A 12,500-nucleotide genomic window follows, 5' to 3' on the forward strand; every position below is an offset into this window, starting at 1 on the left:
ACTTTTTATGGAGTGTCTAATACAGAAATGGACGCTTACGTTGTGCTTCCCCCGACACCCCCTCACACTCCCTTATTTCGTTCCCACCGCCAAGCCTCTCACGAGAATATTACAACAGATAATGGGCACCGTAAGGGTATGCGAGGGCGGGGTATGGGTGTCAAGGGACCTCCCAGCTCCGCCCATTCCACCCGTCTGGCTTCCTCCCCTCCTCCCCGGGGAGCCCGGTGTTGACAACGTTACTGGTGTTTACGTGGGGCACTGTGGGAATTCTGTCAGCCAGTTCGCAAGAAGTTTTAATATTTCTTCGTCTGCGAGTAAGTAGAAAGCTTCATAGCGCGGGGATTTTTGCACCGTGGTTTGCTTTGAAGTCGAGGTGAGACAGATGGCTGAGAACAAGGGTCCTAGGGTGAGAGCAGAGCGCCTAAGGTGTCAAGTACAAGAAGCACGCTTGCGTAGGTGCTTTGGATATATTATGTTTCGTGGGAAAGAGTCCGTTGGGAAGACGCCACCTAGTTAGCATGTTTCACATCGTATGCACCGTACTTAACCCTATAGCATGTAGGTTAACCACATTTCGCCTCCCATTATTGTGGATTTATACCTCGTTTCTCGCCCTCGAAGAGATGGGTGATTGGGAGGTCCTTCGAACTTGGCGTCGAGATAACAAACAAATCAAGCCCTTGGTCCGGGGCCAAGACAATGCCTCAACGGTCGCGTCAGCAGTACAAGAGACAACAGACACAAGCAATGCGACGAACACCAATAAACAGCCGCCCCCTCGATCCTGCAGCTTCGGGGCTCCGTGCTGGGGAGCATCGGGTGCCAGCCTCGCCGAGACCTTCTGCAGACAGGTGGTCGCTACTCACCCATCTGGCCACCAGCTGTACAAGGCGGCCTCAACGCTGGAAAAACATCAAAGTCCCCAACTGATGCGTTTATCATTATTCGAATTTTTATTTACTTTTCTTTTTCTTTTCATTGTACCTCGGATTATCTATAACAATGCTAGAAATGTAAACAGCTAAATAATGTTGCTGTTTATTGTCCATCTTTTGGATTTATGGCGAATAAGTGTCTCCTTTCATTGTTAAAAATAGCACGGATGGACAGCCTTATGAGCTTTACAAAGAAATATTTTCATGGTGATCTTTGTAGAATTCTTTATGTTCTTAATTCTATCTATTCCTAAGAAACATTTCCATGATAAATGGCTTTGTTGATTTTAAATATTCTTCAGTCGCCACTTTCATATTTGTAGTTGATTCACCGCATCAAAGTTGTGATTAGACGTATAATAAGTTGTTAGAACCGCGCATGAGTATTATTTACGGGAATAATCACAAGAGTTAAAGAAAATGTTACAGCCTATTAGCTTATTAAATTACACTAGAGAGCTTACTTGATTTTTTTTTTATAAAACAAATAAATGAAATAATTTTCAAGTTCCTATTTGCATACACACACACACACACACACACACACACACACACACACACACACACACACACACACACACACACACACACACAAATAGGAGCTTGAAAATGATTTAATCTCTCACAGTTTTATAAGAAGTTTCAAGTAACCTTGATTTAATAACACACAAACACACACACACACACACACACACACACACACACACACACACACACACACACACACACACACACACACACACACATATTGTTTTAAGTTATTTTTTAAACCATTCGTTGTTATATTTTTCTCGTCACTGTCCATCCGCTACATAATAGTATCATTAGTATGTGTGTGTGTGTGTGTGTGTGTGTGTGTGTGTGTGTGTGTGTTAGAGAGAGATAGAGAGAGAGAGAGAGAGAGAGAGAGAGAGAGAGAGAGAGAGAGAGAGATAGAGATAGAGATAAGAGAGAGAGAGAGAGAGAGAGAGAGAGAGAGAGAGAGAGAGAGAGAGAGAGAGAAAAAAAAAAGAAAGGGTTCCTACATATATGCATCTAAACATTTCAGAATTCGGCGGACGAGTGCATATCCATACATGCATAACTATCTACACTATAGAGGTCACGATGCGATCCAGAATCCCGTGACCTCCCGCTTTGGGTCAGTGAGGAGCGAGCGTGATGAAAGGGTCACAGTGGGGTATGTCCCCTCCCCCCCTCCCCCTCTCCCTAACCCGCCTCCTGTGCTGGATATTATCATGTCATCTCGCTTGACCTTCTGGAGGAGGGGAACAGGTTTATCATCTTAAGTCACTTCGCGGCACCACCTCCCTCTACTTCGCCCTCGCTCACGTGACGTACTTCGCTATCATGGCGGGGATCTTGCCTGTGCGAGGTCACAAGTCAGATATTCCCCAATGACGGTGTTTGTATAACGCTGACCTTATTTGGCCTCGTGGGAGAGACAAGTGACCTCTTAGCGTATCTCCTGCTGGTTCGTCGCGAATAAGGCAGCGCAAGAGACATGCAGATTGCATCCCTAAAAGGCCATGTGGCGCTTGGCAGGGGTCACACGTGATTGGTAATGCAAGCGGTGTCTGACCCAGCCTGACCTCACCCTCGGAAACAGAAGAATTTTTCATGTATGCACACGGCGGTATTCAAGGCAAGGTCTTTCTTCTGTCCGCCCCGGTGTCGTAAATTCACCGGAGATTTTTGCGAAACTGTAGATAAAAACTCTCCCGTTATGTTTTTCTTCCATTCATCTTAATAATCGTTAATCCCTAATTTACACGACACAAAGTACACTTACCTTTCAAAATCTGACCATATTTTCGATGTGTTTTGACTAATAACACGGCCCTTCCCTAAGACACGAGCGTGCTGTGATCATGGAAGCGGAGAGGGCCCCGAGTGACTCACTATCCCTAATTAACACTCAGGACGCGGCTATAAACGCCTGAGCTCGTAATCTAATGCACACTTTGGATGAACCCTTAAGTGACTTAATGGGTCATCTTGCGCGGGGGTAAGGGCGTGATCATTTCAAGGCTGTGTGTGTGAGATCTCTATTTGCGGGGCCGCTCGGTTTCAGAACACGTATTTAATCACCATGTGAACGTATAGCAGCTATGACTGTAGCCGTATTAGGTATATATAAATGGCATGTTAACTGTAGTTATTGCGTACATAGTACTCAGTGTATATATGGATGCTGATGAATATGAGTAACAGAAATAGTATAACAGGATAGCTTTCTGTCGATGCTATTTTTACGGGAAGATAAGTTGATAATTAATATCTTCATATTGCTGTCGTTATGTCGTTATTTCGCAAATATCGTTGTTTTAGTTATAACGAACTAGTTTCTTGAACGTTATTTTTCATAGTTCGTTAAGGATCATTGGTACGTGGATATGAAGGTGAATATTTATTTTAATGGGGCACCACACAGGCCCATTGTAATAAATATGAAGGCTGCAGGTAAGATGCCTCAGTCTAGCAATAATAATCATTCCTCAGAACATTTTGATGTGTTAACTGCTCTAGAATACGCCATTGCAACATATTTCTTTATGGAGAAAAATCTGTCAGTATCATAAAAAAATTAACAGTAATGAATTACAAAAGGCAAATGAATGATGAATAAATAAATAAATAAAAATAATGCATAACCTTACAGAGTGAAGTGACATGTGAAGAAACGTTAAGTATCTTAGAGTAAGCAACAAATTACCTGAGATGACAAGGCCGCAACATTTGAATTTGTGAAGGAGACAGACCAAATTAACAAGAATGATAAGGATCCAAAGAAACGCCATACCAAATAAACGTATATCATTGCTAAAATATGAATGCAGATCAGTCCATTATAAGATAATTAATATGATTATAAACCAGTTAACTCTTAGATTAAGAATCCAGTCTTGGTGTAAGCGGTATTTTGAAGAGCCACATATCACGAACATGAACATATAAAAAAAATAATCGTACCATAAATTTTGGTGGACACGCACACGTAAAACAGTCACACACCATTACTAAAGGCAATTTAGTGTCGATATACGGCATACGGCATACGACAGACGTAACATGATCAGGGCCACCGAGCTCGGGTTTCACGCCTGTGACCACTAAGAACCGCGGGCTAAGTGGGCCCTGTACCGCACGCGGCACCACACGCGAGGGCGGAAGAGGAGAAAGAGGGGAAAAGGTGAGAGGGTGGGGAGGCGAGGGGAGGAGGTCCAGTTGGAAGGAGGGTCAGAAAAGCAGAGAGAGAGAGAGAGAGAGAGAGAGAGAGAGAGAGAGAGGGAGAGGGAGAGGGAGAGGGAGAGGGAGAGGGAGAGGGAGAGGGAGAGGGAGAGGGAGAAGGAGGGATGGGAAGAAGTTAAGGGATGATGCGGGAGCAAGAATCAAAGTAAAAATGAATAAGCATAAGGCTGAAGAAAATAGTATAAAGATCTGGTGGAAAGAAGGAAAATTGATAAAGCGTATTCTTCTTAAAACTGAAAACAGGAGATGGGTCTGACAGCAAGAGTGAAAACATAAAAAAAAAAAAAAAAAAAAAAAAAAAAATAGGTGAAATAAGCTTTGTGGAAGATCAAGGTGGATGGCTGTGGAGTAGCTGGGTGGACGAGGTGGAGAGTTGTAAATTTAGCGCCACGATGACAATAGCTGATGTTGATTTAAGCTAATGGCGACCCGACACGTCCAGCTGAACCGGAAGCTGCGGGTAGGATACGCCATGCCCTGCCCACCTGTGTGTGTGTGTGTGTGTGTGTGTGTGTGTGTGTGTGTGTGTGTGTGTGTGTGTGTGTGTGTGTGTGTGTGTGTGTGTGTGTGTGTGTGTGTGATATTAATAATAATGATGTTGATGATGATGATGATGATGATGATGATGATGATGATGATGATGATGATGATGATGATGATGATGATGATGATGATGATGATGATGATGATAATAATAATAATAATAATAATAAAGGATTTGCTGTGGCAGGTTCTTGTGACTTCAGTCAAATTGTGGCTTGTCTGTTTATTGTGCTTCTAAACTATCCCCTGTGTGTGTGTGTGTGTGTGTGTGTGTGTGTGTGTGTGTGTGTGTGTGTGTGTGTGTGTGTGTGTGTGTGTGTGTGTGTCTGTGTGTGTGTGTGTGTGTGTGTGTGTGTGTGTTTGTGTGTGTGTGTGTGTTTATATATAGTCGTGATCTTAGACACTAGCAACCAACCAATTTATTAGAGCCAATATCTGTAATAAATAATCACGCACGTGATAATAGGAGATGGACCCAAGTGAAATTCGTGTAATTTCAAATGAATTCCGTCATGTAGGTGCTGTTTATGTAAGTACTTATATAGACCTTGGTCGTAATTCCCGCCAACAGCGACGACGAGGATTTTCACAACTCGAAGGCTGGCTATTGCTGATTTATTGGTTAAAGTAAGAAATTATCGGTGCGAGATCCAGATAATTGCTCTAGCTCTTTCCATGCGAAGATTTTTGAGACCAGGCGGAGGGCTTGAGAGAATGTGCTTCGTAATACCTTAATTACTGAATCTCTGTTACCCTGCGGTTTCCCGATTCATATTATACCTTTCCCAGTTATCGAGGCCGATATCGTGATATAAATATATGCGATATAATGTGATCGTGAACTACAGTAAGATTTGTTGCGAAATGCTTGAAATATTTTAGTCTACCCTAACATGTTCCACGTTCTCGTCTCCGTGGGCAGTTTTTCACATTTTCTATTTTCCAACAGGGAGAACTTCTCTAATAACACAATGTGTTAAATGGACCGGGTATACACCTAAAATAAAGAATGACGGAAATAATCTATAATATATATTTTTCTATCTTTGCAGATGAGAATGGCGGACCTGACACTCAGTACAGCACGATAGTTCGCGATCCCAGGATTAGTTACATAGCAGGTAAAGTTTTATTTTAATGTTTGTACTTACGATTTATGTCCAAATCTGAAGACCAATAGCATCAACAATCAACTGATAATGAATGCACTGTAAAGATATGCATATGCATATCAGATATTTTTATCTCTCTTTATCAAATCATGAACATTTCATTCGTAAACACTCATTTCATTCGTAAAATTCTATGGCCAATCTGCATCTCTCTCCAGAGGACGTCCGTGGGGTGAGCACCGTGCAGTTGACGAAAAAGGATGGTCTTACACTCGGACTTATTGTGGCAGGTGAGTGCATTGTTGCAATAATTGTTGTTTATTGTATGATTAATCATTTGCTTTATTTTCATCATGGTTTTGGGGGGTTACGATATTCGTTCAAGTTGAAAATCTTGAGTTGGAAAGTACAGTGTCTGATGAATATGTACTCAAGAATGCGTTGAGATTTAATCAGTCATGATATTTTAATTTTTTTGAATCACTGAATGCTCCATAGAACTGCTGTTAGTTCTTTTTCGAAAGGTCGAATATAAAATGGTTATTGCATATATCGAATTCAAAGCGCTTCTAGGACAACACATGGCCGGTTAGTATTTATACATTTATTTAAACACTTCTAATATTAAAGATATGCTTTGCTCATTAAACATTTTTTTGTACACTACGCTGATCTAACTTCTTTTTTTTTCTTTTTTTTCTAATCGAATCACTTGTTAGTAGTCCGTAGACTTTTATTGAGTACACAACTAATGATGATATTAGAATCGAAAGCATCCCTTGACATAGTTAATGAGGGATACAGGAAATTAACTGTTATATCACAAATGTATACACCTAACTTACAATTCGACTTCAACACGCAACGTAATTACTTACTTACTTCCACTATCCGTTATTCCGATCTTAGTATTTTATCCATCATATCTCATTCTTTAATCCCATGAATATCATAATTATAAACAGTGTTTATATTTATTTAGAGCAAAGGAAAAGACAGATAACCCCTTTATCCCCGAGAGCGAAATAGCGTCAGCAAGGGTCATTCCGGACCCTAGTTAGACCCATTAGCACGCACTGGGGTTTCCGTCTGTTGTGTTTAGGGTTTGGAAAAGTTTTGTGAGGTCGCGGCTGTGGGTGGGGGTTCTAGGGGGGGGGAGGGGAGAGGAAGGAGGGGAGAGGGAGGAGGAAGTAAGGAGAAAGAGGACGAGAAGGGCGACGGAAGAGGAGGAGGAGGAGGAGGAGGTAAAGGAGGAAGAGGTGGCTTGTGACCAGGAGAGGACAAAGAAGGAGGAGGGAAAAGAGGAAGAGGGAGCTTCTGATCAATAGAGGAAGTAGGAATAGGAGGAGGGAAGAAGATTGGGAGAAATTGAAAGAACCGGCATAGGGAAGGAAATTAATAGAAGGAGGAAGGAGAGGAGAATGAGGAAGATGGGGAAGTAGGTTCAAGGAGGGTAAAACCGGGAAGGAAAAGAGGAGGAAGAGGAAAAGAAGATGAAAATAAGAAAGAAGAAAGAGGAAGAAGAAGAAAAAAGAAGAGGGGTAAGAGGGTAACGCTGTTGTTGTGGTTTGGAAGTTGTGGTTTGGACCAACTTTAGACAGGAAGAAGATCGCGCGACCGCCGAAGGAAAAAAAAAAGAAAAAAAGAAAAAAAAGAGGAAGAGAAAAAGAAAACAAAATCAAGGAACCGCGGATTCGGTGAGTGAGGGGAAAATAAGGAAAGGGGAAGACATATAAAACGAATATGTTTGACTATCTTTCGTTTCTCTTCCCCTTCTCTCTGTCCCATTCCCGTCTCTCATTCCCGTCTCTCCTTCTCTCTCCCCTCTTTGTTTATTCTTCCTCTGTCCCTTTAAATCTTCTTAATTATCTCTTCCTCTGTCTACCCTTCCCTACTTCCTCTAAGCTATCTTTTCTTATCTATCTCTCTTCTTTTCCCCGTATTGCTGTCTCCCTGTTTACCTCCTCTTCGCTTCCTCTTTCTCTGTTTATCACTCTTTTTATCTATGTCTGTCTTCCTGTTTACCTCCTCTTAGCTTCCTCTTCCTCTCTCTATCACTCTTTTTATTATCTAGTTTTGTCTCTTTCCTTTCCTACCCATAGCTTCCCTTCTTCCTCTTTATCACTTCTGTTTCGTCTTTCTTGTCTCCCCTCTCTTCCCCTTTTGAACATCCTCTTCCTTCTTCTTTCTCTCTGCCTTTATCTCTTCTAAATCCCACGTGTAAACAGATGCACGATAACAGAGACTCTGCAACATATCCTTCGCCCCCCCACCCCCCGCCCCCTCCACATGACGTCATCTTCTTCCCTCAACATGCCCCTCCCCCCACGATGACGTCATTCCTTTCTCCCTCCCTGCTGGCGATCGTAAAAGGACTTTGCTTCTCTGCCTTTAAGGAGACGACGAGAAACCATATTTGGAAGTAGTAGAAAAGAAAATACATTAAATTAATAAAAAATGAGATAGACGTCTAAATACAAATAAGTCTGAGAGAGGGCAAAGTGCAACCTGATATTTAGGTCATGTGCAGAACAAATGCAAACTACATAATGTTAAGTCATGTTAACCGCAATCTCATCTGTCATCGTCTTTAGAACGTGTAAAATACACTCGATGCCGAACATGTGTGAAGGTCGTGTCACTCGTGTGTGTGTGTGTGTGTGTGTGTGTGTGTGTGTGTGTGTGTGTGTGTGTGTGTGTGTGTGTGTGTGTGTGTGTGTGTGTGTGTGTTTGTGTGTGCGTGCGTGCGTGTGTGTGTTTGTATGTATGTATGTATATATGTATGTATGTATGTGTACATGTTATTTCCAGCACAACCAGAGGCGATTATTAAAAAAAAATCCGTTCCAAAAACCCGAATCGTCTATAAAGCGAAGTGGAAAGGGTCTCTACGGCGCTGTTCTCTCTGGCTCGTTGGGAGAAGCGACGAGGGATCCATGTCACGGTGTCAGCTATCTGATGCTTGGTGGCAGGGAAGGATGTGCTATTAGTTTTCGTGTGACAGTTACTGTTATTTTTATTTCTGTTTATTTATCTATTTATTTATTTTTTAATGTCCCTTTCCCTTTTTTTACTGTTTTGTTTTCTCTCTCTTTATTTCAATATCTGTGTCTGTTTCGCTCTGTCTCTGTCTTTCCGTCTCTTTATCTGTCTCTCTAACTCTGCATCTGTCTGTCTTTATGTCTGTTTATCTGTCTTTTTGCCTGCCTGTCTTCCTGTCTGCCTGCCTGTCTTTCTGTTTTTTTTCTTCTCTCTCTCCCTCTCCCTCTCCCTCTCCCTCTCCCTCTCCCTCTCCCTCTCCCTCTCCCTCTCCCTCTCCCTCTCCCTCTCCCTCTCCCTCTCCCACCCACCCACCCACCCGTCCTCCCTCCCGCCCACCCGTCCTCCCTCCCGCCCTCTCATTCTCACCCAGTAGTATACCACACACAGTGAAATGCATAGTGCACATTCCCGCCTGCACACATAAACACATCATCGCGTGTATACTATTGAGTAAACAGACACGCCATTCTCAAGACCCCTCTTAAGCCTTTCTTAGACTGATATGCCGCAAAATCCCAGAGTCCTTAAGATGGGAAGCGGATCCTGAGTTCGTCTCACTGTCAACTCGGGGCTATAAAGGCCTACCTCGGGGTCGCATAATGCACCGGGTTGTGTTAAGGTGCCGAGGGTCCCGCTCTGCCATTATGGTGTTAGGTTTCCTCCTTTCCCTGTCGCCCCTGTGCCCCTTCCTGGCATTCCCTCGTGCCCCAACCCCCTTCCTAGCACCCTGGCACGTCCCTACCCCCTTCTTCAATACCCTTTCCCCTCCTTGCTCCTCCCTTCTCGCCACTCACACAAACAAACATCCTGAGAGTGTGAGGAGCTTCTGGTGTAACACCATTGATGGCCTGGCTATTATCTGCCGTTGTTGCTGTTGTTGTCTGTTGTTCTTTATTTTCATTCATTTTTTTTTTCTCCAAGGTTAGGGAAAGGGTCGATTAAATCAAAGCTATTTATCATAGGGTGGACACCTCTGTTTCAGGAGAAAATCCGGTGATCTGAAAAAAAGAAAAAATATATATTTTACATAATTCGTTTTTTTACTCAGGGTGAGGACAGTCTGGGGTTCGTGATTCGTGGCTTTTGAGGCAATTAGCAATCTGTTTAATTAATTCCGGGTGAGTCATTCTGGTTAATGAAGCAATTACCCACAGCGACATGACTATCATATCTTGCTCTTTTGTGTTTATCTTATAATTTGAAGCGAGAATATGTAGTTTATGCGATATCATGTTGGCACACACAGGGTCAGGAGACAAACCGCCCCATCGCAACTTGAGACGACATATAAAGATCCGAAATGGAGAGGCCTGTATAGTAAACATTTTTATCACTGTCTTTTGCATCGGTAAGGGTAGTAAAGTTTAACATTTTGTGTGAAAAAAAGATCCTTAAATGAGTTTGAATGTTGAATCTACGGGTCGTGGCGTGTTTACATCACACATGTGAATTACGAGATATATACTTGACTTTTTTTGTACGTTCATCTGGGCTTTGTTTAAATTCGCTATATCACCCTTGAATATTTCTCTCGCTCCTTATCTATGCCCTTGATTTATGGGGTTTAATAGCCCGTGTTTATATTGCGAGATTTATGTTCTTATTTATTTTTAATTCTCTTTGCTTATTTCTTTTTTTTTTTTGGGTGGGGCTAAAGTATACCTGTGATTCCACGATATATAATAATCCATTTCTGTAAGACATTATTGGTTCTTGACACAGCGAAATCAAAGCAGAAGATGGTTTGCACAGAGATTGCACAGGAAGTTGTCATGTATATTGCAGACGACTTTGAGTGCTACGTTAAGATAAGACTCTCTGCCTCGCCGGGGGAAGCCTTAAAGGAATGCCACACAACGAGCCATTTTCATTACGAATTTTGTCCGATCTTGAATCCCGCGGCCGTTTGGCGCGCATGGTACAAGATGTATATTTGAGCAGTAACTGTGGTAAATATGTCTAATATATTTTGATGAAGAGGGAGTGAATAACAGCGTGATTTATGCATGTCAAAACGTGACTTATTCAAGTATTTCTCCATGAAAAAACATTTACGTCTTTTATATACGTGAGCGCTTTCTTTTGTGCGTTAAGTTTCGCCAACTTTAAAGCAAATATTTTAACCTCATTAAGGACTTTGACTGATCAAGTGAAAGAAGATATTATCAGCTAGCTAATATTAGAGACTTATATATCCTTATCTAAGACCTCGAAAGAAATATTTTCGGTAACTCGAATGCCACTGCAGCAAGGTATATGTAACCATAACCAAAAATTCTACATATCCGGAGTATGTTGGCTTTAGTCGTACTTTAGCGAAAATACGTTTGGTTGTTTACATTCTCAGAGAGCGGAAATCTGCGTCGGCGCATTTCAACAAGAACACAATGGAAGGAATCGCCACCTTAGACGAAAAAAGTGGATATATCTTGCTATCCATTTTCTGTATTTATTCCTGTGCTCTTCCGATTGAACTGACAGAACTCGTGGAAAAAAAACATCGCGTTTTACTTAAATTATGATTTTTTTTTTTTCAGAGGAAATGTAGGTTTAGAGGAAAAACTTTTCACTTTTCATCAGGAAAGGAAACTCTAACTTTACCAAATTTCGTGAACTCGACACGTTAATAGCGTTCGAAAAAGACGAAGAAAAAATTAAAAGCTTTATGGTTTCGCAATCAGGTTTTATTTTTATCACAGGGGTCTCTAAGGCAGCTGTTGTAGCTCGTCATTTCCTCCGCCAGATGTCTCCACAAGGCACAGCAACGAGCGTGTCATGGCGAGAGATTGGAATATGAATTCGTGACAGAGTGATTCCACCCAGCGCGAGGTGTGGCCAGAGGGTGACGTGCTGCGACCGTCACCTCCGGGAGATGGTTGTTTACACATTCCTTAATGGTGTTTGGTTTTACTACACACTAAGTAGGTGAAAATGAAAGGTAGTGTTTGCTTCTCCTCGGCCTAAGGGTGAACGCTAAGTCCTTCGTAAATCAGTTTTATGAAATTTTCTCTGTTTATCATTTCATGGACATGACCATGTATTCAACACAAACCAATCACAGGTGTTGAAACGCGGCCTGTGCACATACATACACAAAAACTCACACGTATAAACTCCACTTATTCAGAAACACCAAAATATAATCCCTTTACTTAAGAAAAGAGAAAATTAAGACAAGTGTTCAAGACCAAATTGAATCAACGAAACGAAAATACGAGTCTCGATAATTACAGCACTGCGTGGAGACCCTGGGAGATAAGGGGAGAGATAACGAATCGCGTAATGAGAGAAGCGAGACGCCCTCGGAGACGGGTATTAGAGAGGGAGAGAGAGAGGGGAAGAGGGCAAGCCAGCGCCCCTTACCCGTTCCCCTCATACGGGTCGCAGTGTTGAGGGGAAAAGGATCTTCAATCTGCCGAACGTTGCTCTCCCCTCAGGCAGCTCATAGTGAGGGGGAAGAAGTGAGTAGATCCTCACTCCTCTCCCCTCTTGGTAAGGAAAGTGGAAGGAATATCACTTCAATACTTTCCGTCAGACAGGTCATGCCGGAGAGAAAGTATGAGGGACCCCTCAGTCTTTCCCCCTCTGATGGGTCATGGTAGGAAAGGGGGAA

The 12,500-nt window shown here is 42.3% G+C and overlaps 1 protein-coding gene across 8 annotated transcripts in view; it reads left to right on the forward strand.

Moving 5' to 3' along the window:
• LOC125028603 (glutamate receptor-interacting protein 2-like) overlaps window positions 1-12,500 on the forward strand; it is a 249,679-nt gene that overhangs the window by 172,186 nt on the left and 64,993 nt on the right. For all 8 annotated transcript variants that reach the window (XM_047618067.1, XM_047618065.1, XM_047618066.1 and 5 more), the window contains 2 exons: window positions 5,786-5,854; window positions 6,064-6,135. In XM_047618067.1, the coding sequence (XP_047474023.1) occupies window positions 5,786-5,854; window positions 6,064-6,135 (141 nt within the window). The remainder of the gene's footprint in view (window positions 1-5,785; window positions 5,855-6,063; window positions 6,136-12,500) is intronic.

This window comes from Penaeus chinensis, chromosome 9 (assembly GCF_019202785.1).
Source record: "Penaeus chinensis breed Huanghai No. 1 chromosome 9, ASM1920278v2, whole genome shotgun sequence".
Classification (NCBI taxonomy): domain Eukaryota; kingdom Metazoa; phylum Arthropoda; class Malacostraca; order Decapoda; family Penaeidae; genus Penaeus; species Penaeus chinensis.